Below are 27,198 nucleotides of genomic sequence, written 5' to 3'. Positions count from 1 at the left end.
GTATGACAGAACCATTTGACTGACAGGAGAATCAGAAGGATGGGTTGCAATTCACCTTTCATTTAAAAAAACCCACACACCTAAAGGTATAGACTTTATTAATAAAGAATCAAGATTACAAATTGAATACAATACCTCAAAAACTTTATTTAAGTCAAACATCTTTCACAACATTAGTACATCTGAAAAGATCAGAAATGTAGTTAAGGAGGCAAGGGAACCACTAATCTACATTTTGCCTCATAAGAATAAACTTGCCAGCCGAGTGTACAATTAATGTCACATTTTAACAGGTACCTGAAACTATTACACATTTCTGCTTTGTTAACCAACCAGTTGATGTGTTTATTTTTCTTCTTCTAGAGCAACAGCTTTTTAGGTATACTGCAGAGCTCCTGTACTAGAATCTGAAGAATTTAGTTTCAGTTTTACATATCTACTCAGCTAAGGCAACATGATAAAGTTTGCCTATATGAAGTCTGAGTTTTTAATAAAAGGCACTAAAGAAGATAACCAAATGTTCTAGTATACTGCTGTACATTTAAATACCTCAGTAACAGAAAAGGCTATTCGATTTATTGTTGAGTACATTGAGTTTCAGAATCTTGTTTGGGAGCAATAAACATTATGGGGTATGTTTTCTTGTGGCTTTTCTTCTCATGTTTTCTTGTCTGTTCAGCTGCAACAGTGTAGTTTTCTTCTGTCTTTATTCCAGGGTCAGATGTTAACCTATAGGTAAAGCAACCACTCTCATTTCACTCTAAATTTAAATAATGAACACTGAAGTTGACAAACTACTACCCAAAACATGTTAAATACCATAAAATTAAGCTATCGTTTCCTTGTTCACAGGCACTATTAGCTTCTGAACAATTTTACATCAAGCCATGCCAAAAATGTAAAAAGCAGACATACGAGAAGCCATGGAGACAACACAAGTTTACTAAAAAGAACAAAATTACATTATGTGTTAGGTACAATCAGAAGTTTAGTGTTAATCTCCTCACTAGGTTTACCAGCTGCTGGAGTAAGCATATTAAGCAGTACTGTTTGTACATTTGGTACACAAGCAAGAAATCTTTTTCTAGCTCGACTAGTGCAAAAATTGGGAATTGAACTGTTTCAAGTCAGAATACAACAAGGACTTCAGCAGCATAAAGGTTAAAACAGCCATTCATCTTTGAGATACAAGAATTGCTTGTATAGACAAGAAAGCTGTCATAAAGTGGAAGGAAAATAGTGGTCTCGTTTTAGGCTAAAAAAAACATTCATAATAGACAGAATACAACACTGTAGAGTGTTTGCACATCTAGGCAAAATAGAAAACATGTACAATGGCCCCAATTTAGATTGCCAACTGTCAACAGCATGCCCCAAACACCACCTGCAAATGGAACATACCAAGAGTCTTAATTCTAGGATTTTGGGGGCTTTGTATCACTTGCTTGTCTGTGACAGGAGAAAGAATGAAGAAAGAAAAATTCAGTGGCTTACCCTCCCCCCGCATCAGAGTGGTAGGATTAGTGAGGATCTTGAAATCATCCTGTCAAAAGTAGTGCTTTGTGGGGACCTAATCCATGTGGTGCGATATGCTGCACATTTAGGGTATGGCTCATTTACATACATCTGGGGTCCCCAGGATGGCAAATGTGGGTGCATGGCACCAACAATCCCCCCCCAATGGCATTTGCCAGTGTCCATTGCCCCTACAGATTTTATTTTATTCTTTAATTGAAGACTTAAGAGATATTCTTTTAGCCTTGGTGGGCACTGGACTGGCTGGAAAGTGAAGAGTGGGAATCCCACCACCCTGCCCTCTTTCTTACAATAATTTAAATGTATTGAACTTTTGTTAAGTCAATCTACTAATTTTTCACTTGGCAAAATTTATCTATTCATGCTACTGAAGGAACTTTGTCTTTAGTGGAAATTGTTACCGTATTTTTCGCTCCATACAATGCACTTTTTCCCTCCTAAAAGGTAAGGGAAAATGTCTGTGCGTCCTGTGGAGCGAAGGCTCCCTTTAAAGCAAGCGGAGCGTGCGCATTTACAGGGAGCTGGGAAGGAGGGGCGGGCGGGAGCCGCTCCCTGTCAAGCATCTCCTCCGCAGCTGCTCCAGGCTGCTCTTCCTCCTCCGAAGCCACCACCCGCGTGCTCCGCTTTTTGAGCGGGGGGGGGGGAGGAAAGAGCAGCCGGGACTGCTCTTCCTCCTCCGAAACCGCGCACTCTGCTTTTTGAGTGGCGGGGGGGGGGGGAGGAAAGAGGGTAGCCTTTGTCTCAGAGGGGAAAGGTGGGAAGAGAGTCGCTTCCCACAGCTGCTCTTTGTTGAACGCGGCGTTGGCAAGGGACAGAGGGCTCCCCCAACCCCAACACACACAGAGCCCTTGAGCTTCTTTACTGGCGCACACACCCTCTGGCTTGATTCAACACACACACACAGAGCCCTTGAATTTATTCAACACCCCCGCCCCTTTATTTGATTCGACACCCCCCTACAAACACACACATACACCCCTTGACTTGATTCAAAACACACACACACACACACACACACACAGGAGAAAGCTTGAGTTTATTCAACATCCCCCACCCCTTTATTTGATTCAACACCCCCTACAAACACACACACACACCCCTTGACTTGATTCAACACATACACAACCCTTGAGTTTATTCAACACCCCCTTTATTTGATTCAAAACAAACACACACACACACATGCACACCTTGACTTGATTCAACACCCAGGAGAGCAAGCCCAAGCTTGCTCTGAATGTGAGAGGGTTTTGTATGTGGGACATCAAAAGCAGCAAAGGATACATGCATTTGGGACCACATGTGGTGCATCTCTCCCCCCTCATTAGAGAATAACTGGGACTAGCTGTCAAAAGACACAGATCAGAGATGCTCATATTTTTCATTGATATAGTAGCTAAAGGTCAGAGATATTACTGATCTTAAAGGTGATCTGTAAAACCCAGTGACACAGCATCCTCACAGTAAGAAGCTGGAAGTAGGTTCTTCATTGTGGCTTTTCTGAGGCACATAGCGCTAGTCACCATGATGTCAGTAATTGTGAGCAACTGAGCTTTCTAAATCCTGACTCTAGCACTGATAAGTTCTTGGGCTTCACAGAAGACTAGAAGAGTACTTGAGCCTTAAAGTCTCTCTTCATTTGTTAAAGACAGTGGTGATGTTTCTTAATGCCACTGTTGACTGCTGTTCATTTTACATGGTTGAAATATTATGCTGATATACCGGTTGTTTATTAAATACCAGTTTAGTACAACATTTGATTCAGATTTTTTTCCTTGTTTTCCTCCTCTAAAAACCAAGTGCATCCTGTGGTCCGGTGCGTTCTATGGTGTAAAATACGGTAATTTTTAAACTGTTGGTTAACTGTCTTCTTGTTTCCAGTTCTCCCAGTATGATCAACTTTCAAATTCTTAACTATTTGTGTCTTTCGTGCAGACATCCACGTCCACAACGCACAAACAGCCGAAGAAAAAGCAGTGCAGTGTTGAATCCTTACATTGCCAATTCAAAAGACAGAGCAGAATAAAACAAAGTTGTGCCTGCATACAGCTAAATAAAGTTTTTTGGCCCCACATTTTCCAAAGTTCTACTCCAACTTGACATGCAAGACTTCCATCTCTCAGAAACAACTACATGCCTTTTGACACCTTCTCTTTAAAGTTAAATCCCTCCTTTGTAATCTCACTAATTATTCTCTCCTCTGACCAAATATCCCTTCTATTTAATGAGCCAAACCTTCCACACCCAACTACAGTGGTGCCCCGCTAGACGAAAATAATTCGTCCCGCGAAAATTTTCGTCTAGCGGGGTAGCCCCATAGACTTTTTCGTCTAGCGGGGCTGCCTCCCGCTAGACGAATGCTTTCGTCTAGCGAGTTTTTCGTCTAGCGAGGCATTCGTCTAGCGGGGTACCACTGTACCTTCTTCACATGACTAATATCCATCAGATTCAACATCTTAAACATATCATAACATCTTAACTCCAACCCTGTATCTACATGCTTCATCCTTTTTAAGCTGATCATTTTGAATATAGAACTCCTGTAAAATTATTTGTTGTTGTTGTTGTTGTTGTTGTTATACCACCACCCTATACCCGCAGGTCTCAGGATGGTTCACAACTTAGTCCCATGGCTAGCTGTAGAAGCAACCCTCACATACACCTGCCATTAGTAGGTTTTCATTTTGAAAATACTCGCACATGTATTTCCAGGAATTTCCCAAGGTTGTTTTTCTTTTGGGGGGGGGGGTAGAAATCTGAAAAAAATGCCAACACTAAGGATTATTTTTCTAGTACTACCTGCCCAAGTCAATCAGCTATTTGCACATGAAATTTGAGTCACAGAATTATTGCTTCTGACTGTACTTGCAAGTGCAATAATGCCCCATGTAATGGGACCAACTGTGCATTAACCTCAGCACTGCAATTCTTTATTCCACTCCAAGCCTGGCTATATGTCTGACTTTTTTTTTTTTTTGCCTTATTTGGATTTGTTGGTAATCACTTTCCTTACCACTGGAAAAGAATTCTAAAGTAGTGTATGTAGACGCAAGGAGAGCACAATAATTCACAAGTGCAAAAGCTCAAATAACACATACCAATACCATGTCAAATGCACAAGACAAAAAGCCTCACCAGTGTTCCCATACACACCACCACTTACATAGTAAATGTAACCACAGTACCTAGAAAGCACCAATGCCCTAATATTCTTCTACTAATCCTATTAGACAGTCTCCATTTCTAGCTCCCACCTAACCACCTTACTTTCTACAAACACACACACACACACACACTTTTATCAAGTCACTAATATCAAACTGTTTCTTTCCCTTTTTCTAAATTACTATGCTGGACAATATAAGCATGCAATAACTTGGTTTTACAGGATTGTTTGTGTAAGATTTGTGCAATACTATTCACACTTACTTGGGAATAAGTCCCACTAAAATCAGTATAACTTACCTCTGAGTAGAAATGCATAGATCATACTGTTAGTCATATTTTTTTTTAAATACTGATTACTACAAACACTGATCACAGCTATCCAAGCAAATGTTACCTAACAATTAAAAAAATCCTGAAACTGTCTAGGCCAGGGATGGCAAAGCTATAGCCTGCAGGCCAGTCCTAGATTATGAAACCATTTTTACTGGCATGCCACTATCCTCCAAAATCAGGAGCCATCTTTTAACCTTTGAAAAAATGTCTCTTCTCCTTCTGGCACGGTGCCTGAAGTGATGCGCAGTAAAGTGGGAAGAGAGCTCCTTCCTGGTTTCCCGAGCTCCTAGGACCTTCTTACAATGGCACCAAACCAGAAGGAGAAACGCCACTTTTCAAAAATTAAAAAAGATGCTCAGTTCTGGGCTTTCACCCCCATTGGAGCACTGGGGTAGAAAGGCGCACTGGGGTGGTGAGTGTGGCTGTATGCACACAAGTGTAAGTGTACATTGGCCATACCTATCGCTGGCTGACATACAACCCTTGTAGGCTTGGCCAATTCTCAATGCAGCTCTCTGGCTATAAAAGGTTTGTCACCCCTGGTCTAAGCAGTCTAGTACAGTGGTACCTTGGTTGTCAAACTTAATCCGTTCTGGGAGTCCGTTTGACTCCCGGAACCATTTGAAGGTGTGGCTTCCAATTGGCTGCAGGAGCTTCCTGCACTCAATCGGAAGCCGCTGAAGCCATGTCGGACGTTCCGCTTCCAAAAAAAGTTTGCAAACCAGAACACTTACTTCCGGGTTTGCAGCATTTGGGAGCCGATTTGTTCAGGAGCCAAGCCGTTCAACAACCAAGGTACCACTGTACTTGAATGTCTGAGACAAGTTACGTAGTGTTTCTGGAAAAGTCAGACCTTCACTGCTAATCCTCCCAAGAGCATAAAGACAAAAATATATACCAATTAGAAAATACAACTTGGGGGGGGGGTGAAGAAACACCAGAGCAAAATATAATCTGTAATTACATTAACACAAAAAATAAAAAACTCCTGGGAGTTTAATATCCATATAATGGCCTTCCATATAAGAAAAAGCTAGTTTCCCCACCCATTTCAACACTAAATTTTTATATCCACTTATTAAAAACCTTGGGACTTTACGTTTAAAGTTTATTCTGAAAGCTAACAATGGTTTCTTGGGCATTTTCATCATGAAGTTAATACTGCCAATTTTTGCGGAGATTGTATGCAAATTGAAAAATAAGCTGGAAAGTACAATAGTGTGAATGACACAACTGCCAATGCAGAGGGAACATATAGTGCAAGCACGAGATTATTGCAGTGATTTTTCAAAGTGAAAGAGCATTTCAGCTTTAAATCAGTCCATGATTTAAGAGTCCTTTTGATTCTCTGTAATTTTGATCTTTTTAAACAGTTTTGAAAATTTCAAACTAGGTAGCTGGAACTGAGGAACGACACTGCATGCAACACTGAGAAAGTAAATGAAGAAATGGATAGCATAGTTCATGCAGCGGAAAAAAAGTGATGCAGGTCTGTGCTGATTGCCTTGCTCATACATATTAGAAGACACTGACCTGGTAGAGGGGGAGGGTCCAATTTCATTCTTATCTTTCATATTTATAGCTGTCCTATCCAGTTCTTCCTCCTTGATTTTAACCTTCTTCCTTTCAGGTTGATCACTTCTCTGTTCCATTGCGGAAAGGGGAAATTTGTTCACTGATACAGCCTGAAGTGTGGTTTTCAGAGTATCTTCACTTAGTTTTGTCTCTTCCTTTTTCTGAGATAGCATACAAGAGGTTTCGCACTCAGAAGACCCTCTGCTACTTAAGTTGTATGAAAACACATCCACTGGAGCCTTCTTGAGATTGAATGAATCTCTCATTAACTCTAGCGTAAAAAAATGAAACAAAACACACAATTGTTTTGGTCAAATAGATTTGATTGACCTCCATCCCTTATCTATATTCATTCCTTTTTCTTTAAAAGAAAATGCATTTTGGATCACCATGGCAAAATCTTAAGATTTCACAGTTCAACTACATTTTTGTTCCATTTACTCAGAGCAACTGTAAGAAATATTTCAACATCCAGATCCAAAAAACATTTTTTTGTAATTTTTATATATCTACAATCCTTAAGTTAATGTTCTGCTTGCAAAAGGAAAGCATAATATTGGATCAGAAAGCAGTTGTTTAAAATATTACCCCAAGGAAACTGGCACCGATTCTAGAATAATGACATAGGATTTGTTTTCATTGGTTAATTTTGCTGTGACCAAGGATACAAGCGTTCTGAGAGAAAGTGTTCTCTGAATGTTGCAAGATAGCAAAGCAATGTATTCATAGCAGGCCACAGGAAGCCCTCTTGTCTATAGCTGAGAATCAAATTAAGAACTTGCCACACAATGTGGTAACATTTTTTATGGTGGCTGCATGCCAACTCATAGCAAACTAGAAAGGTAAAAGGAATTTTACTTTTTTAAATAGTACAAATGTATCAAACGTAAGCGGAATTAAGAGTCAAGAGACAGAATAAATTGAAAGATTACTTCAATGTACATTAGTATAACATTTTAGTTATTAATAAACGAGTATTATTCCTCCCCATGCTTGTGGATGGATCCAATTTAAAGATGGGGCTGCTGGATTATATCATAAAGGTTGATAATTGAGTCAAAGGGCTAATATTTCTTGCAGCCATACAAGTATTAAACAGATGTAGTGCATTTGTTATTTTATTAGTAAAATACATATTTGATAGGTCGTATTCAACTAAGTTTTATTCTGAGTCGACCCATTGGAAATAATAAACATAAAACTGTTGAATACCACCCAGTATTTCTAAAATACTATAAAACACTGGGGCTGACCACGAAGGTTTCCAATGGTTTCTCAAACTTTGAGCTTTCATCTTTTTAAAAAAGTGTCTCATCTTTCTAGAAAGATATGGAGCAAAATGTGCAATTTGGATATGGAGCAAAATGGTAGCATTTAAGCAATTTCTGTGGAATTAGAGTGGTGTGGCTACATTGTATACTCCTCCTGGTGCTAAGGGATGCTTACTGTTATTAGATAGCAATAGCATCAGTTTGTCTAATGTCCATAATAAGGATCAGCAGCACATAGCTGACATCTCATTGTAAGCATAAGGTTACTGGGTGTGGTTGTCTCTCTAATTTTGTATTATGTCAGTCCCAGGGACAGCCATTTTGTATTATGCCATGCCCACTCCACAGCTACCATTTTGTGCTCATTGGTCCAAAAAAGTTGACAACTGCTGACATCATGTAGTAACAAAAAACACCCTGTGATGCATCATGTTACACAAAATAAACTTATTTTCTAAAAAATGTCAAATGCGTCAGTCTTTGCAATTTGGTTAAGTTCTTATTTTTTACATACATTAGAGCAGAATAAAAGTCAGATATGTAATTAATTTGATGCAGGTCCTTGAAAATGTTTTGGACAAACACATACAACAGACCTCCTCATGGGCTGCTGACCTTTACTGCATTAATAACACTGCTTTATAACCACTACACAGCTGATTCACAGCAAGGAAAGAGGATCAGGATGAAGAGAAACCTTTGAACAGAAGGTAACTGAGCATATGTCAAGGCCAAGAAACGCTATGCTATCTAAACTCTGTTTTCCTACCAGCATTGATCAGCTTTATTGGATGGAGGCAAAAATACATAACTGCCACTGGTCACATTATGCCATAACATAGCACACCGAGGATGGGGGCAGGAAAGCTACCCAACACATAACAAACTTATTCCAGGATACCTACAAAGCTCAAATTAAATCATATGGCCCTCCCCATTCACATACAGTGGTACCTCGGGTTACAAACACTTCGGGTTACATATTCTGCTAACCCGGAAGTAGTACCTTGGGTTAAGAACTTTACCTCAGGATGAGAACAGAAATAGCGTGGCGATGGCGCAGCAGCAGCGCAAGGCCCCATTAGCTAAAGTGGTACCTCAGGTTAAGAACGGTTTCAGGTTAAGAATGGACCTCCAGAACAAATTAAGTTCGTAACCAAAGGTACCACTGTACATACAAAATAAGGGAATAAAAATTGTTACCTTCAGGTTGATACTTTAGTCTCAATTCATCCAGCAGCACACGCAAATTTATGCTCTCACTTTGAGAAGACTCAAGTTGTCTTTCCTTTGCAAAGAGCTTCCGTTCCATTTCCAAGACGCGTTGACTCTCAAACAGAGCCTTCATCCGCTGTAGCGACAATTCACTTTTCAAATTTTCTATCTCTTTTCTGCAAAATAAATTATCTGTATGAATACTGAAATACATACAGTTGCATTAGCATTAAGTTCCTAGTGTTCTTACCATTCCAGCCTTGACCTCACCACCTTTCAGTACCAGGGGAAAAATCCTCCTATCCCATTTGTTCCAATAATGTGTACATGTTATTAAGATAAACTACAGATTGACTAGCAGCAAACGTTTGTAAAATAGATTACTAGTGGGCCAGAATACAATAGAATTAGCAGATCCATTTAGGAGTTACCTATGGGAAGATAAACAAGAACAGGTTCATGCTGCTGCCCTATTTGATTTGTGTCTTCCTTGCATGGATGTGGGGATATCAACGTGTGACTTAATATGATGGTTGTGACAGAGTTGGAAAGACACTGTGGAACAGGCTGTCAGTGTTATCATGTTTCTACCATTACTCCTATGTTTTTACTACCTGTCTGGAAGAGAGCATGGGGTTCTGACTAGTAAATTAGAGTCTCAGAATTATGAAACAATACTTAACTTTAACTAAATAGGTTTTGTTTATTTGTATTTATTATGTATCTCATTTATTTTCCATCTTTCCTCAAAGGACCACAAGGTCTCATATATGGTTCTCTTCCTCTACAATTTATTCTCACAACAACCCTGTGAGGGAGGTAAGGCCGACTGACTGACTGACCCAAGATCACCCAGTGAGTTCATGGCTAAGCAGAGATTTGGACCCTGGTCTCCTAATTCCTACTGCACACTCAAACCACTACACCAGACTCAGAATCCGGTTGTCAGTTTCTATAACCAGCTGTGAGGTTTTAATTCCATATTTCTAATTCACAAGACTTACTCTGAATTTTCAAGTTTCATCTGAAGCAAATCGGTGTAATATCCATCTTCAGATTCTGCATATTCTGAAGTGCTTGAAAGTTTCAGCGCTTTTGAATTTTCAGACTTCTGGGAAGATAATTATTATTTTTAAAATATTGAGCTACTTTCCTTTTGCCATTTCAGTCATCTGGGTTTGAATATTAATGGCAAAGAGGAAACTTTTTCACATAGACAACACTGACAGAAGTGTATCTCATTCAAATGTAATAATAAATTATGCTGCGTATCAGCAGAAGAAGTTGCTATACCAAGTTCTCATCCCAACTTGGTCTACTTCTGGGCCAAGCCAGACTGGCTTTGTATCACCTGCTGGAAAGCTGAATCACACCTTTCTGTTCAGTACTTTCTGGAATGTTATCTACCAAGGGCAAAACTAAAGTAATAAATGACAACCATTTAGCAATTCCTCAGCATGTTCCAAAATATGTTTCAGGTGTTAATTAATACTATAGGTGTTAAAATTTACAATGGACAGTTTGATCAATCTCTTCTTGCTTATACAAATAAGGTTGACTTTTGTTCTTCAGTCAGGAATATGTGACATTGAGCATAACCAAGCATACAAGAGTACAGTTTTACTCCAGGCAGCTGTAATTCATTTAAACCAGGACTCAGCCCTTGTGCTTCTTCAGAAAGTGTTCAGCCCTGGAGCACAAATAAAAGAGGATGCCAGAGAATATTATATACATCTTTAAACTCTAATTAGAACGTATTGAAATATATCTGAAATGAGATGGGCTCAGAACTTGGACATGGAAGGTGTATCTTGCTAGGAAGGTATGAATATTCACATACAAGTGGGGTCTCTTTTTACCATCACTTGTGACTGCAGGCTCCTGAGTGTGCATGGTAAATAGTTTTGAGGTTCCAAATAATACTCCAAGGAGCTGGATCAACTCAACATCCAGACTATTTCAGTTATATTTAGATAATTCTGTAAATTTGGCTTTTTCCATTTCAATCAGATGCATACCAGATGCACAATGCATGCTAATTGTCAAGTCAGTGATCCAGATTACCTTGTTCTGTGCTTACTGTGCAATGTTTTCCAATACAGTTGTATGTGTTTCCTTACCCAATTACTAATTACTAAAACAAAACCAGAATTTTATTCTCCATGCATATACCATGGGCTTTTCCAGTTGCTTCACTTTCATTAGAAGTTCTTCTATTTCACCATTCTTTTGTTGAAGCATGCTTTGCAAACGTTCCAGCTGATCATGCTCCCCTTGTGAACCTTTCATCCGTAGAAGAGCAGCCATCTGTAGCTACAAGACAAACCAGATATTGGGTTGGCACTTTTACAGATATTATGTTACAGTACACATTAATGCAACTCAAGCCCCAGAACAGAATGACCAAGATTCAAAACACCAAGACACTAGTTCTCTGAACTCAAAGAAGTTTTGAACTTGGTTTTCCCTCTGTACTCCATAACACGTCAAATTGCCTTTGAAACTGATTGTAGGCTGAAAAGCTCTGTGTAATACATTATTGGTCTCAGCTGTTTACAGTTATTGAAAATTCATTCGTGCATTTTTACCAGCCTCCATAATCTATTCAACAATAGCCGCGCTATGAGCTGCTAGCTAATTTACCAGGACACAATGTTATCACTTTAAATCTTCCTCCACTGTCCCTCCATTCCGTAGGCTTATTTCACCAAAGTTTATCCCAGAGAGGCATATCAAACTAATACTGAACTGACTGTGGCATTTGGAAGAGCCCTACAAGCAGGAGTCTTCTAGTGTACAAACACTGTGATTTGTTTATAGTAATTTTAAGTAAAATGAGATTTGATCCATTGTTGTCGGCCACTCTGAGCAAATTTCTAGAAAAGCAGTATGTGAACAGCAACTCAAAAGAACCCTTGTTTACGATCTCAAGTTACACAACAATTATTACAGGTCTTCATTGCTCAGCTTCTTAAACAGTGCTCATTTCTCCAAGGTAAGTTTTCAGAAAATTCCTCACATCTTAAATCACTTTTTAAAAAACCCAATTCTATCGTTTACGTATATGAAAAATAAATGTCTCAGAGTACAGAACTCTAGTACACACACTTTTAATTCCTACCTTATAGTCCTTCCAACAAAGGAAATTTTGACTTAATCATACCTTCAGCCTTTGCTGTTGTTCTCTAGTGAAAGAATACTGATTTTGTAGCAACTGATATTTTACTTTCATACTGATCAACTGACGTTCCATTTCTGCTCTACGGTCCTCTACCTACAACACATTAAGGGGAAAAAACTGTAAAGTTGGTTCCGGTATCATTTAAGATTTTATACTTTAGAAACTAATAGTAATGAAACCATAGTAATTTGTCTTTCACACTATCTTATATGTTGGTGTCATTAGATATCTTTGCTTTATGTCAACAGAAAGATCTGTACCATTTGCATGAAGTACTTGCCAGTTTACTAGCAAAAGAATTAGTTGGCATGAAACCTGGCAGAAACGTTTCTACAACAAGCATTTGAAGGCATACATTCTATTTAATATATGTCAAGTCATTTAGTAGTTATATATTACCACCACCACAAAGATTTCATGCACTCATGCATAAAAGTTCAACCCTTCAATTAAGCACCAATATTTGTTAGGGCAATACACACTGACTCAGCCTACAATAAAAAAGCATCCATCCATGATGTTCTAATTCCTTCTTTCAGATAGTGGTTCCTGCAGATCCAGCTCTGGGAGTTGGACAGGACACAACTCAAAGAAGAGTTATTTCCTTACTAGTTGTTCTGAATTACTGCTGTTGTGCTACCTGTACTTATGGCCCTGGACTGTTCAGACTAACAGAAATCAGCATGCCCAATCTGCAGGCACCTGGCACACCAATTCAACATGCGGAAACACTTCAACAGAACTACTTCAATCAATCCAGAGGATTTTTGCAATGACATGGTCTTCTTGAAGTATTTCTACTATGAAAGGACATTAAGCTCAATAACTGTTTAGTATAGTGACCTAAAATATTTGTTCCAAGTATTATTCTGACTTTAAAGTGATCAAATGATTCAAATACATTGGTCAGTTTTTGAAGTGAGCAAATGCCAAGACGCCTGTATAACAAGAAACATACTTTCTAAACATCTTTGACGCATATACTTTCCTGTCTTTTTTTTTTAAAAAAATTATCTTATTAGGTTTTCAAGAATAAGTAAATATATAATCAGGGGAAGTTATTACTGTATTGAATAAAGTATGCTGATACAATTGCATTACACTATTATACTTACCCTGCAAACTAACATACACAGAACCACTATAAGAAATAAACTAACTGAAATAAAATTAAATATCCCCTCCCTCATCCCCCACAGCCAACAGACCTTTTGGTTCCAAGTGTCATAAGAATGGCCCACACATATACTTTCTGTTAACAAAAATAAGACGAGTACCTCAGCGAATAAGGAATTGCCTTTACTGGAAGGATCCAGGGCTTCTTGCCGTGCATGGTCAAGCTGAAGCTGAAGGTCTCTATTTACTTCATGAGCTTTCTAAAATTGAGTCAAGGAAAATCATTAGATCTCTGTTACATTTTCACAACTAAATTTGTGTTGTAGTGTAACACATGCTCTTATTGATTTGTGGAGTTCACTTTCAGGATCACTGTTCCAACTAGTGTTGTTTAATAGTTAAATGCAATAAACCTGTCACCACCACTGCAAAGGCACACCCAAAGAGCCTGCTCTTAAGTCACATCTAAGGAAGAATGAAAGAAAAACTGATGCGACTTCCCCACCTTTATGAGTGCAAAGCCACAAGAGGCTTCTCACCACTGCAAACAGCATTTGAATGTTACTGCACCCATACAATGTCAAATATTCAACATGGTGTCAGGCAATATTTCAGCTAAAATTATTCAAATAGCTTTCGTTAGAAAACAAGCTCGCTGTTTCAGCATTAAATGTGTAGTGTTATTTTCACCATCGCTATCAGTAGGAAGCATGATACGTCACCTCTAACGCATTACAGTATGAAACAATATCTTTTTCTCTGTCTTCTCTCTCCTCTTCGAGACGTGCCAGTCGATTAGTCAGATTGCTGTTTCCAAGTTCTAGTTGCTCCTTGCTGTACTGAAGATCATGTATCCTGTCTTCAAGGTCTGCCTATCACAAAATTTAGGTACCATATGAGTAATTTACTTGCTAATTGTATATTCTGGAATACTATTCTGCCTTTTCAATTATTTGTACAAGGCAAGGACTGCAACCTGAAGCAGAGATGAATATTAGTACTAGTGCTTTCAAGGATATTAGACCATGATCAAATTTCTATAGCAGGAAGGGTGATTTTATCTGTTGTTTATTATTATTATTATTAAATACTTTATTCACATTAATTTGCTGCATACCTTTGTCTGTTCAAGTGCCACCAGCTCAAGTTGAAGATTGAGCACTTCTGAAGACATGGTTTCATGTACACGCTCCGACATCATGCGCAGCTCTTCTGTTTTAGAAGCAAGGGCCTCCTTCAGGTGGTCCACTTTGTGTTTCGACTGTTTCTCGCTAAGAAGGGTTTCATCTAGCTCAGATTTCAGTTTTTCCATCTTCAAAACAGCACCCAGAGAAAACAACTTTTGAGTTCAGAGTCCTTTAAGCATGTCCCTCTTCCCACTTATGAGCTGATTTTTCAAAATAGCTTAAGAAATTCATTATTTATTACATTTATATCCACTCTCTTCCATCATGGAACTGAAGGCAGCATGCATACGGTTCCCAGGAGGTCTCCCATTCCTATCAATATCCTATCAATATATGATAAGGAAGCCATCCGTTCCTCAGTATTTGCCCAACTCAAGCACATCTGAACTACATATGATTCTAAGATTATGATATGTGCTGTCATTAGAAAAACGTTCATAATCCCAAACAAAAATACCATAATTCTATCATACACTATGTAATCTTACACTTATAAGTGGCTAATTACCACTCTTAATAAGTGACTCTTTATCACTCATCTATTCAAAACAGCTTTGTCAGCAAATGAATGTTTATAACACTTTCAAGATAGGTATTAATAATTGCTTTAAGGTATCACCTGCTGCAAGTAATATGTATTCTATCACCAACCTTATTCTTAAGTTCATTTGTTTCTTGTCCATGCATTCTTACTAGTTGTTCACGTAGTGTATCTAATTGTATATTTTGGTGTTGCTTAAGTGTTTCACATTCAAGGTTCATACTTTCTAGCATTCTGTTCTTCAGTTCTACTTCTCTCTGGAGAGTATATTTTTCTTGTTCAAAATTCTGAAAAATAAATTTCACATTTACAATGCAGGATAGAAAACAGTTTTTAGAGGACCTTCCATTAAGTGTGTGGTCAAAAGTATAGGTCTTAGCAAGGATGGAAAGGTCCCCATACACACTTGGGTTTCCCAAGCCTTCTTTTCTATTTCCCCCACCAAAAGAGATCACCTGAGGTCCAAGAGTATGCACAAAGCACCACAAACACAGTGCACCCAGATGCAGGCAGATGAGATATAGTTTTCATCATGTGGCAGGAATTGTTTTATTTTATGTGAGAAAAGGTATTAAGTTATGAAGAGTTTCATAGGCCCCTGTGATGGCCTATGAGACATGCAAATGTGGACGTCTGGTCTTCCTTCTTGTCCACTCACCCATGCACACACAGCTACCCCAACCAAACATCAGGAACTAGGCTTATAGGAAGCTTGTGCTCCTTTCTCCCAACAGCAGATAACGAAAGAGGGACTAAACTAAACTTTGTTGCTGTACACATCTTATGCTGCCTACCACTTCACAAGCATGCCTCACTACAGGCAGTATGTGCTGCCTTTAGCTTTAGCAGGCAGAAAATTGTCAGAGCATGTCTCATTGCTACTGTCTCATTAACAGATTTGCTTAATCCTATACAGTCGTACCTCGTGTTACGAACGCTGCGTGTTGCGTTCATCATGGGTTACGAACGCGCCGAACCTGGAAGTACCGGAATGGGTTACTTCCGGGTTCGGCGGTTTGCGCGTGCGCAGACGTGCAAAATGACGTCATGCGCAGAAGTGCCCAATCACATCGTGCACATGCACAGATGTGGCGCTTCAGGATGCGGACCTTTCAGGTTACGAACAGGGCTCCAGAACGGATCCCGTTCATAACCAGAGGTAGAAGAAGAAGAAGAGTTTGGATTTGATATCCCGCTTTTCACTACCTGAAGGAGTCTCAAAGCGGCTAACATTCTCCTTTCCCTTCCTCCCCCACAACAAACACTCTGTGAGGTGAGTGGGGCTGAGAGACTTCAGAGAAGTGTGACTAGCCCAAGGTCACCCAGCAGCTGCATGTGGAGGAGTGCAGACACGAACCCGGTTCCCCAGATTACGAGTCTGCCGCTCTTAACCACTACACCAAACTGGCTCATGACAGTGAGGTAGTGAGTAAAATCCGAGTAGGAGAGATATTTCCATTACTTGGCTTCCATCTTTCTCCCCCCACCCGCACCCCAACAGCACGTTTCCTATGCATGTTTACCCAGAAGCGAGTCCCATTTACTTCCTCCCAAAGTGCATTGACCTGCAGCCAAACTCTTTTAACAGCAAGAATCTTTTGTAGCAGTTGATAATTTGTACAGTATCTGATTTCATAAACTTCCATGTATTGTTTAGTACACATAGTGCTGTATCCTCTTAAACAGATTTAGGCAGAGCCAGATGACCCTGTGAACTACCCTGCACATATCATTGGGGGTTCCAAGCACCTCTCAATAGTACCAGGCTGCTAATGCTTCTCATCCGGTACCATATTTTGTCGACTTCAAGCTAAATAGGTTAGGGTACAGCTTGTTTTTAAAACAAAAACAAAACCCGAAGTCACGTTTATTGTTGAGGTAATACTAAAAGGCTTTGGCAAACCTGGAAGTTTTTGCAATAGGCATTCTATACATATTGATCCAGAAATAGGTCTGAGAAGTCTGGGTTTAACGAGGCTTCCACTCTAGCAACATGTTGGCTGCTCTTTCAATTATCTTATAGGTACAGTAGCACTATGAGAGGATTGGATTTTATGGTTCGCTATCAAGCTCTGGCACAGTTTCCTAGCTACTCTTCTTACATGTTAAATATTTTAAATTTAACGATTAACAACTTTGGCATTCATACTTCCATCAGTAGGTAGAGTGGATTCAATCTAGGGAAAGCAACTTTCTGTTGATTATTTAACAGCTCACCTCCGTTATGGTGACTATTTCATTCTGCAATTTATCTAGCTGATTCTGTAACAAGCTCTCGCTCTCCACCAGATCTAAACCATATTGTGCTGCCTTTTTTCTTTCCTCCTCGGCTTCTTTGAGCTGACGTCGGAGACGTGAAATTGTTTCTTTATCCGGCTCCATTTTCATTAAAACTCACACTGTACTGTATGTAAATGAAGGAAACAATTAACAATATTAAACTTATTTTGTTAATTCAGCTTTTACTGATAAGAGCTCTGATAAACTTGAGGTTTTAAACAAGAGGGCCATGTCATGGAGACTACACGTGCCTAGCTCTTTAAAAAATAGACAACAGACTATATCAGTCATACATGCTCAGCATTAAAGGGAAACAGTCTCTAGATTTAGGGACGCATGCACAGGAGTCTTTCATCCAGAGCCAGAAGTCTCTTAATGATTGGGGGCAGCAGAAAAACAGCCATGTGTTCAGCACTCATAGCTTGAGGCCAGATCAGATACTGACTGGCCCTTTAACAAAGTGAGAAAATGGGAAGGACATTTATCTACTGTAGTTAAAACATCAATGGACCTTTAATCCCAAAGAGCAGGGGCAAGGCAGTGGAATGACAGGATGAGCACAAATACACAATTACCAGGTAGGTGGGCAACTGCCCTTGAGTATTTTTCCAGCAAAACTGCACCTAACTGCATATAAAACAAGACAATATAATGGGGAAAATCTTTGTCCAAGCTAGAAGCACAATACTGTAGCACTAACTAATTTGCACATTTTAAAGCTTTTCATGTGGCACTGTTTGTAACTTTAAAGCAGAAGGTCCCTATCAGGGATGAGTACAACAGAAACTGCAAAGCTAAGTTTCCAGACTCAGGGCCAAACTAGCTGTTACTTTTACTGCATTGTTAACAACAACGGCTGTCAGTTGCCCCCTCTGCTCACATCTTTCCCATCCCTAGTATTTAGTTTTTAAACTCAACCAGATATAGCTGCTAACCACAAGAGTATCTTTAATAATGGGGTGCAGAAAGAAGGAAAACAAAAGCTCTTTTTTCCAAGCTATACTGTCTAACTAATGTGGTGGTCGGGGGTGGTTCCTAGGCAGACTGGCCTGATCAGGGGCAGAGGGGGTGGGCGCTGTGCACAGCCCTTATACACTGCTCTCATTACTAACAAATGGTGACACACACGTGACACACACACACACATACAAGTACAGTTTCCGTGAATTGTAAAAGATGTTTTCTAACGTTAGCTGTTACTTACACAGTCACAGTGACAATAAGTGCCTTTATCTGCTTCAACTTCATTAGGCTATGTAGCTTCCGTCTGCATTGTATTCTCCATGATAATCTCCATTTTGAGCTTTCAGCAACTCCTGTGCATTTTCAAAGTAGAAACTGAGTAATATTTTTGCTTGATAATCATGAAGTGTCACTAAAGAAGAAATCTTGTATCAATACAAAACCAAGAGATTTGTGATGGATTTTAAAAACTCAATTAACAGCCTGAATTGCATTCTTTTGGGGGGGGGCTGGAGTAGGAACACAAAATCCCACTTTTAGACATCCACTATACATTAACAACAAACTTAAGAATACAGCCCTGAAAACAAAAAAATAAAAATAAATGTTTTCAATGTTCTATCTTGTAGATAAAAGACTAGTAACTCACCTTTAAGTGTATTCCATCTTAAGATATTGTAAACTAAAATTCAGTGACTTTTAATTAGCTTCTTTCTGCTCCAAAAAAATCTTCAGCTTTTTCTATCACACTCACTCTTGCCTCCCAGAATAGGTAAAAATCACATGGTGAGATAATTGAAATGCAAATCCTTTTCAATCTACTTGGAGCAGCTGTTCACTATTTCCATGGCTGCCAAAGCCTACAAGCCTGTCAAAGAACAGTGGCTCTCTGTAACCAAGGCTAACATAGTTCTTGTCTCTCTTTGCTTTCCAATACAAGCCAAGCCACAATAATAATTAAGCAAGCCCCCCCCCCCCCATTGTTTACTAAGCTTTAATGAAGTTTGGAGCTCAGCATATTAGATTCTTGGAACGTTTACACCCAATTCCTTTATGTAAAATTAACATTTTAAAAATTTTATGCTAACTATGTATAGCATACAATCGGGGCATTTCAACTGGTATCTTACTGTACACACTCTTCTACAGCTGATGACTTGGGAACAAGCACTCCTGCTATTTTACACTCCGGAGAGGAAACAGGAATAGAGAAAGGCATACGAGATAGATGCCTTTGCTGGTTTGTACAGCGGTACCTCTAGTTGCGGATTTAATCCGTTTCGGGGTGCCATTCGCACCCTGAAAAGCCCGCAACTGGAGCGCCTCTTCTGCGCATGTGCACGGCGCAATCGAGTGCTTCTGTGCGTGTGCGAAGATCGCTTCTGCGCATGCACGGGCAGCAAACCCGGAAATAAACACTTCTGGGTTTGCCGTGTTCGCAAGCTGAAAGTCCCTAACGAGAGCGGAACGCAACACGGGGTATGACTGTAGATGCCTACTCAAAATAAAAGGGTAAAATTAATAGCGATCAAGTTTAATTGGGCTATAGGTTATGACTTCCCTTATTAAGGGGGAGATAAACCGCTCTGGGTAGAAGACTATAAATACTCAACTAATAACATTTACAGAGCAATCCTAATCATGTTTACAGAGAAGTAAGCCCCCGTTAAGCTCAATTTGCTTTACCCACTGTTTAGGATTGAGGACTTAGTATAATACAGTCTATCACAATAAAACATTCAAATCTCACCTGAACCTGTGGCTACTATCACAACAAGAATGGAAAGGAGCTTGGGAAGCCTAGGCTGTGACTCATCTTCATTGTACCACTTCAGATTAATGATTTCAGGTCCAGAAGGGAGACACAGCACAACTGTGCAGGTTTTTTTTTCTTTATCTCGGATATGTTTCAAGGAGAAGTCTTATATAAAGAGCAAGTAAACTTTTTGCTCTCTCTACAACTATGCATGGTTTATTATTTTAATAACAAAGCAGAGATACAATCTATCCAGCTGCGCCTTAATTTTCACAATGTAATTTGGCCAAAAAAGGTGAGCATTAATTTGAGTAAATACGGTATTACAGCTGATCACTTGCTACTGGGTAGATCCCTTTCCTTCCAACCCAGAACCTCTTATCTACAATTTATATGGAAGAGAAGAGGATGCCACCCTATAATTATATGTAGTTTTTATGGTTCCTCGTATAAAACTAGGTGGCAAAATGTAATCTAAGTTGCAATTACTCTACAAGTAATAATTAGGACCACATATAAAAACATGGGATAGCTGCCCAGAAAAGTCAATGGTGCAACAATTTGGAATGAATGCTTATTTGAGCCATATTCATCCTATTTCTTTTAAGACAGCACAAAGAGCCACCTTAGAATCTGCTAGCAAGCACAAATTCAAGAGCCAAGACATAACACTTAGTAGTTCACAAATTCTGGGCAGCTTCCCTAGTCAGCCAAGTATTGGTGGTTGCCAGGAGCCTGCCCCTCAAAGCCTTATTCCTATTCATGTACTAAACCTCTGAAATACATGTTCTCAAGTATCATTCCCTGCTCTATTGTTTGGGGTGGGGATTACAGCATTAACAAAATTAAAAATAATGTAATTGCATTATACATAGCCACAGCTCTCTTTTTCAGCTTGGAGGTTGAGAGAAGGCTAGGAGCCATTCTCCGTTATGACGGATCAGTGTTTGGATGCAGTGATGGCTCCTTCCCATCTCCAGCTAGAGCTAATCATGCTTGCTGCAAAAGGTTGTCTCCTCAGTTGCACTACATTTCACAAGCTTTCCTTTTCTGACCACTTCCATCAGGAGACCAAGGAGAGCAAATGTTCCTTACCAATGCCTGCAAGCACTTAGGAGCTACTACACAGGCACTCCAACCCACCCTTTGTGGCAAAGGCTGGAGGAGAGGGGATGGAAGAAAGCTAGCTTGACAGCTAAGCAATGAAGCCAAAGGCCTTCATCAGGCTATTTGGGCTTCAGGATTTCAACAAGCTATCTGTACCTACCTTCAGCACAGTAAAAATAAGAGCAGAGCGAGAGAGCAAAAAATGCCTGCCACGATGAAGCGCAGCCTCATCGTTTCCCAACTTCATCGAAAGGCAAGTGGCTCAAGACCGCACAGAATTTACTAGCCCAATACTGGAAAGAAGAAGGTGTCCCATCTAAAGAAGATTGGCAAGTTAAACTAATGGAATATGCTGAAATGGCAAAACTGACCATGAAATTAAGAGGAAGAGAAGTTAATGAATTTAAGGAAGAATGGAAGATGTTTATTGCATATATACAGGTGAAACTCAAAAAATTAGAATATAGTGGAAAGGTTCATTTCTTTCAGTAATTCAACTTAAAAGGTGAAACTAATATATGAGATAGGCTCGTGAAATGCAAAGCGAGATATGTCAAGCCTTTGTTATAATTGTGATGAAAATGGCATACAGCTGATGAGAACCCCAAAATAACAATCTCAACTTTGGGGTTTTCATCAGCTGAATGCCAAAATCATCACAATTATAACAAATAAAGGCTTGACATATCTCGCTTTGCATGTCATGAGTCTATGTCATATATCAAACTCCAGTAGCTAATGAAAACAATTGCTTACATAAATGAACTTTTCCACAATATTCTATTTTTTCGAGTTTCACCTGTACAGAAGCAACATACACAGGTTAATACATTAGCAGGGTTTAAAGATTACTTGTAATGTTATTATGAATGGATAATACATTATTTAAATATGTTATAAACTTAATGGACATGCAGTATCTTGATAAATTATTGAACTAAGGAAGGGATTAGAGGGAAGTCAATTTGTTTTGTTTTGTTATTTTGTTACTTTTTGCTATTTTTGGAAAATTAATAAAATATTATTAAAAAGAAAGAAAGGCAAGTGGCTCAGGCGCCAATCAAGAAAGCAAGTTGAGGAAAACCGAGTGGAGGAAAGGATAAGCTAGCAGAGATGTGAAAAAGACAAGACGGAAGGGAGGAAGAGCACCCCTGTGTTTCATTTGCCTTGAAGCAGCCTTCGGGAGGAGAAGTGAAGAAATCTCGCCTCTTTGTACTAAATTCAGCAGGTGGATCTCCCCGCTCCCCAGAAGAGAGATACAATTGGGTCGGGGTGTTTCACCTCCTTAACTCGCGCCACTGAAAACTCAAAAGAGCAGAACCATTTTAAGAAGCAGTTGGCGACCATCGCAAAAGGGTTTACTAGAGAGAGGAGGAGGAGCGGGGGTGGTGGAAGAATCCTTCCTCTGCGCACACAGCAGCCCCTGCACTCCCTATAACCCCCACACCCGCCAATCATTTCCCTCAGCAAACAGAGGAACAGGAAAGGCAAACTGAAAGAAAGAGAAAATAAACTCCTCTCGCCCCCCTTTTAATTGCCGCTCACCTGCGTCTCCTTGCAAACGTCCCCAGTTCCGGCTGCTGGGAAAGCAACAGGAAGCTCCGCCAGGTCTCCAGTTTAAATTTGCCCCCCCTCCGTCCCCGCGCGAGACGGCCCAAATCTCACGATACTTTATTGCAGGGGGCGGGGAGCCTAGCTCAGGTTCAGGTGCGCGCGCAAGTGCAGAAACCTCTCTGCGTTACGCATCTAGCGAGAGCTCGCTTTAGGCGCGCGGGCTCCGCAAGGGCAAAAACGACACGACGAAGGGGCTTCCCTTCCTATTACTCAGCTAAGAGCAGGAAAATGTCCCGTTGAGCATGCTCGGTAAGCAGCCGCCCGTGGCAGCTGCCGGCCCGTTATTTGCAAATGGGTTCCCTGCTGCCTACTTGCCGCAGTTCAGAATGCAGCCGATTCCCGGCAAAAAGGCGGCTGACATGTCCCCGCTTTGCCCGTACATTACCTAAAAGACATCTCTCCGTAAAAAAAGCGGCCAAGCGGAGAAGATCAATAGGCAGGGCGCAAAAGTAGGTGAAATGTCGGGAATGGAATGAGATAGGGTTACAAATGCTAATTTTACGAGCCGTATATTAAGGAGTCGTTCTCTCCGGCGTCCTTTTCTTGTGGCAGGTTGAATGCTTCTGCCGTGATAAATAGGCACCGGCGGCAGCTCGCATTAGACTGAGCTCTCGGTACGGAAGAACAGGCGCTTCCAGAGCCCTGCAAATACATAGCTAGCTGGCTGAGCGGAGTCGCCATTTTCAATGTTCTTCATTTTACGACACCCTTTTCCCTGCCTTCCTTACTTCCCGTCATCCCTTTTTCCTTCGTCAAGATTTTGGCGGGAGTAAGCAGCTGGCGATAGAGTGCTGCTGCTTTCTCCTATAGGCCGACGACTCCTGCCCTGTTTTGTTTTGTTAGTAAGTATGTCGCAAGAGTTAGAATCATAAAGGCGCATCAGATCGGCTCTCCGTTTCCACTATTTTTATTCTTTCAAGCAGCTCAGTCCCCAACACTTCTTTCTTCACAAAAGACTTCTGCCTGTTTACTTTCTAGCTATCAGCATACTTCACATCCTATGAAGTAAGTAGACCTGAAGTGGAGAAGCTCACCCTAAGAAAACAAAATACACTTGCTAGCATACATAATAATGATACATTAAACACTGTTGCCATCAATTACTTTTATGTTTGCAAAATATACCTTTTGCAAGCTTCAGCTACTTCACCACCAGCTGTGCCTGTTCCCCAGGAACCAGCTGTAATACATTATTTTGTAACTGTAGCATGGACATGTAGTGCAGTCCTCCTGGGACTGCCTTGGAAGACTGTTCAGACATTTCAGCCGGTGCAGAATAATGCAGCTAAAGGCTCCAGATGTAACTACCTCTGTCCTAAAACTTCCTAAGAGCCAATGCAGATTTTTGAATATGGGTGTTAAGTGTTGTCTCTAACACTTACGTCCACTTTTAACAGAACAATGCCCCAAATTACCTGTCACTGGAACCCTATTCCATGTGATTTACAACAGTATGGGAGGGACATGCCCACTTGCCCTACACTCAAGTTGTGATAAATGATATGAGGTAGGCAAAAACCCAGATGAGCCTAATTTGTCTGAAGGTAAATTCCATAGTGACTGAAGGCTTCCATAGCAAGATCTTATGCAGCAGCACCTGCCTGCTCACCCTTGGGCAGTCCTGCACACAGGGGCATAGCAAGGGGGCGTAGGGGGGTGGACAGCCCCAGGTTCCATAATGGAGGGGGTGACAAATTAATCAAGGAACAATTACTGCCCTACTAGGGCGGTTCATAAAAAACTTTTTAAAAATGCCTGCTCCAAAGGTCTTATCTTACTATACTAGGGATTATATAGCTATATATGAAATTTCATGCCTATCGGTTAATATCTTGACCCTCCACCAAAATAGCTGTTTACTTGGTGTTTTCCTATGTCGTGAAGGCTGAAATGTCAGTTCAGTGGAGCACTTACAGTTCCCAACGATGTGGAAAGCCATCTAATTAGACTTTAATTTGATTTTGAGATGTTTTTAGGAGGTAATTTAATTATTGTTTGATTTTATACCAATGTTATGTATCTGATGTTAGCCACCCTGAGCCCGACTTCGGCCAGGGAGGGCGGGATATAAATAAAAGTTTTTTTTTATTTTTACTGGTTATTATTCCTTTGTAAGAAAATATGAAAGAACGTAAAACCATTTTTGCAAGGGGGGGGTCAATTGTGGGGTGACAAGAAATTTTCCGCTCCGGGTACCACCTGACCTTCCTATGCCTCTGCCTACACATAAAGCATGGGATGGGTGGGTGAGTGAAGAATCCAGGGCTGACTGGGTGAGGCTGAAGCCTGGGTACAGCTGGCTTTTATAGCCAGGGAGTGGGCCAGAGAGAAGAAGCTTTCCTTCTGGTCCACTCCCTAAACAGCACCCCAGGCTCACCCATGACTGACTGCAACTGCAGGCAAGCCCCAGCAGCCAGTGCAGCCGGTGAATGAGGAAATGATGCCCTTCCCTGGCTGCATCAAAGATGGAAGATCACCCCAGTGCCACAACTGCACTGGACCACAACTGCTGCTCTCCCCCCCCCCCAACAATCTGGCAATAAGCTCCCATTCCTAACCTGCTTTCTGTTATGTTGAGAATGAACTTAGAGTAGGGAATAATAATACTGTTATGGAATTGACACGTTTCATTTGGCTACACAATGAAAAAGTAGCTATGTCACATTTTATTCAGTGGTTAAGGAAGGCTAGCATTATCTTTTCTCAAAATAAAATCAGGAGTTGAAAAAGGGCAGCAGCAGAAGGATCCAAGTGCTATTTAGGCAGCGATCCAACTTTCTTAACAAACAGTCCATTTTTCTAGCATAGAGTTTGCAGTTTAATAACATGCAGCTGCATTATGATTTAACTACACAAGCCCTTAAGTACTGCTCTAGTGCCCATCCTTATTGCTTCAATCAGAAACTAAACAAACACTGTACATGTTTTAAGAGCTAAATTCTTCAGTCATTCTGTACTTCAGAATAAAAACAGCCTCTTGCATTTTTTTTTAAAAAAAATTGTACCAAGAGCTCATTCAAAATAATTTGAACTTTGCCAATGGAACTGAAAGTTCATGTTTACTTTCATTTTAATGAATGAACCATTATTAATTACTTTTAATTCTTCGAGTTTCCTTAAATATGTGGTCTAGTTTCACGAACATCAAAAAGGATTCTGTGTTCAAATGAAGGTTTCCTGTTCCAGAGCATACACTTTGCTTTGTCTCTTTTTTATATTCTGCCTTTTTTATTTTATTTTTATGTTCTGCCTTTCTACCATGATACACTGAAGGTGGTGTAAGTACATTTACCATCCCAAACCTGCTCTACTTCAGCAAAGTTGCTGCATTATGTGTTTTTAAACCACCATCCCTTAAGAAACCAAAGCAATCTTATCTGGCCTCCTGGCTAGAAGGTATATCAAAAATACAGTAAAAAGTGTGGTCACATTTTCCCTCCTAAGGAAATGGAAGAATATTTTCAGCTTGTAAAAGAAGCCATATTTTGACTGTGTATATATTACCACTTATATGCTCCATCATGCTTCCACTGTTGGTGTTTGACGCTGAATATACATGGCATTAGCTGCAATCCATATCCTGTAGCTTCTTGAGAAATACTGCTTTTGATGTATTTTCCCCGAAACCAGCTTCCAACTGATTAGAAAATGGAAACCACAGTTAACCTGAGGTGTGTACATTAGAGACAGCTGTTGAACATGTGCAGTTGACAGCTTCAGTGATATAGAGTTCAGCGCAGGGTGATGTGCATCAACTGAAGAGAACCCCCCCCCCTCTGGTCTGTGCAGCAACATGATGCTACTTGAAATGATGCAGTGTGGTGAGGGGGGGGGAGCGGGAAGACAACATCAAACTGTTTTCAGCCCCTAATGTTATCATAGCCTTTAATGCTACATCTTTCCTTGTAGGACTTGAGGCCTATTATTGTGTCATATCATGGCAACATGCTGTGTTTTTCCTTTTACATTTTAGTTTACATTTTGTTTTGTTTTAATTTCTTCGATCACAGATCTCCAATTGCAACTGCATGTTTAGAGGAATTTTCCTCATTTCTATAAATGTCAGAATTGTGAGAACAGTCAGTACTGGGCAGCCTAGAGGCACGAAAGGGGTGTCTTCCTTGTTGAGATTTCACATGCTTGCAACTACAGTGGAATGCCTTCAGCATATTATCTGGCAGCACTCTTCAAAACAATATATATTTATATTCCTCAGAACCCGCCTTGTTTGCAAGTAGGCCTGGACTGACATCATGCTCTGGCTTAGAAGACACAGCCTCAACTTGTCTCATTTTTCAAAGCCTTCATCACTGGCTATGATAGGAATCTTAATGTTTGTATATTATTATTATTTG

General features: G+C 40.1%; 1 protein-coding gene across 4 annotated transcripts; it reads right to left on the bottom strand.

Annotated features, from left to right (window-relative positions):
- Positions 1-377: 377 nt before the first annotated feature.
- SPDL1 (spindle apparatus coiled-coil protein 1) lies at positions 378-22,862 on the bottom strand. Of its 4 annotated transcripts, XM_033139850.1 has the most exons (13): positions 22,775-22,793; positions 18,608-18,778; positions 17,341-17,527; positions 15,234-15,410; positions 14,513-14,707; positions 14,118-14,267; positions 13,557-13,655; positions 12,262-12,372; positions 11,271-11,411; positions 10,103-10,209; positions 9,087-9,274; positions 6,571-6,883; positions 378-729 (listed from the first exon to the last, which is right to left on the bottom strand). In XM_033139850.1, the coding sequence occupies exons 3-13, from the start codon at positions 17,509-17,511 to the stop codon at positions 576-578; spliced, it is 1,806 nt and encodes a 601-aa protein (XP_032995741.1). In that variant the 5' UTR covers positions 17,512-17,527; positions 18,608-18,778; positions 22,775-22,793; the 3' UTR covers positions 378-575. The 4 variants fall into 4 exon arrangements, with proteins under 4 accessions (XP_032995741.1, XP_032995739.1, XP_032995738.1 ...); XM_033139848.1 differs by lacking the exon at positions 378-729 and having other exon boundaries at positions 6,193-6,883; positions 10,103-10,206; positions 22,775-22,834; XM_033139847.1 differs by lacking the exon at positions 378-729 and having other exon boundaries at positions 6,194-6,883; positions 18,608-18,719; positions 22,775-22,862.
- Between the last annotated feature and the right edge of the window lie 4,336 nt (positions 22,863-27,198).

Source organism: Lacerta agilis, chromosome 2, assembly GCF_009819535.1.
Source record: "Lacerta agilis isolate rLacAgi1 chromosome 2, rLacAgi1.pri, whole genome shotgun sequence".
Lineage (NCBI taxonomy): Eukaryota > Metazoa > Chordata > Lepidosauria > Squamata > Lacertidae > Lacerta > Lacerta agilis.
Note: the sequence above shows the minus strand (reverse complement) of the source record. Positions and strands in the feature narration are given on the sequence as shown.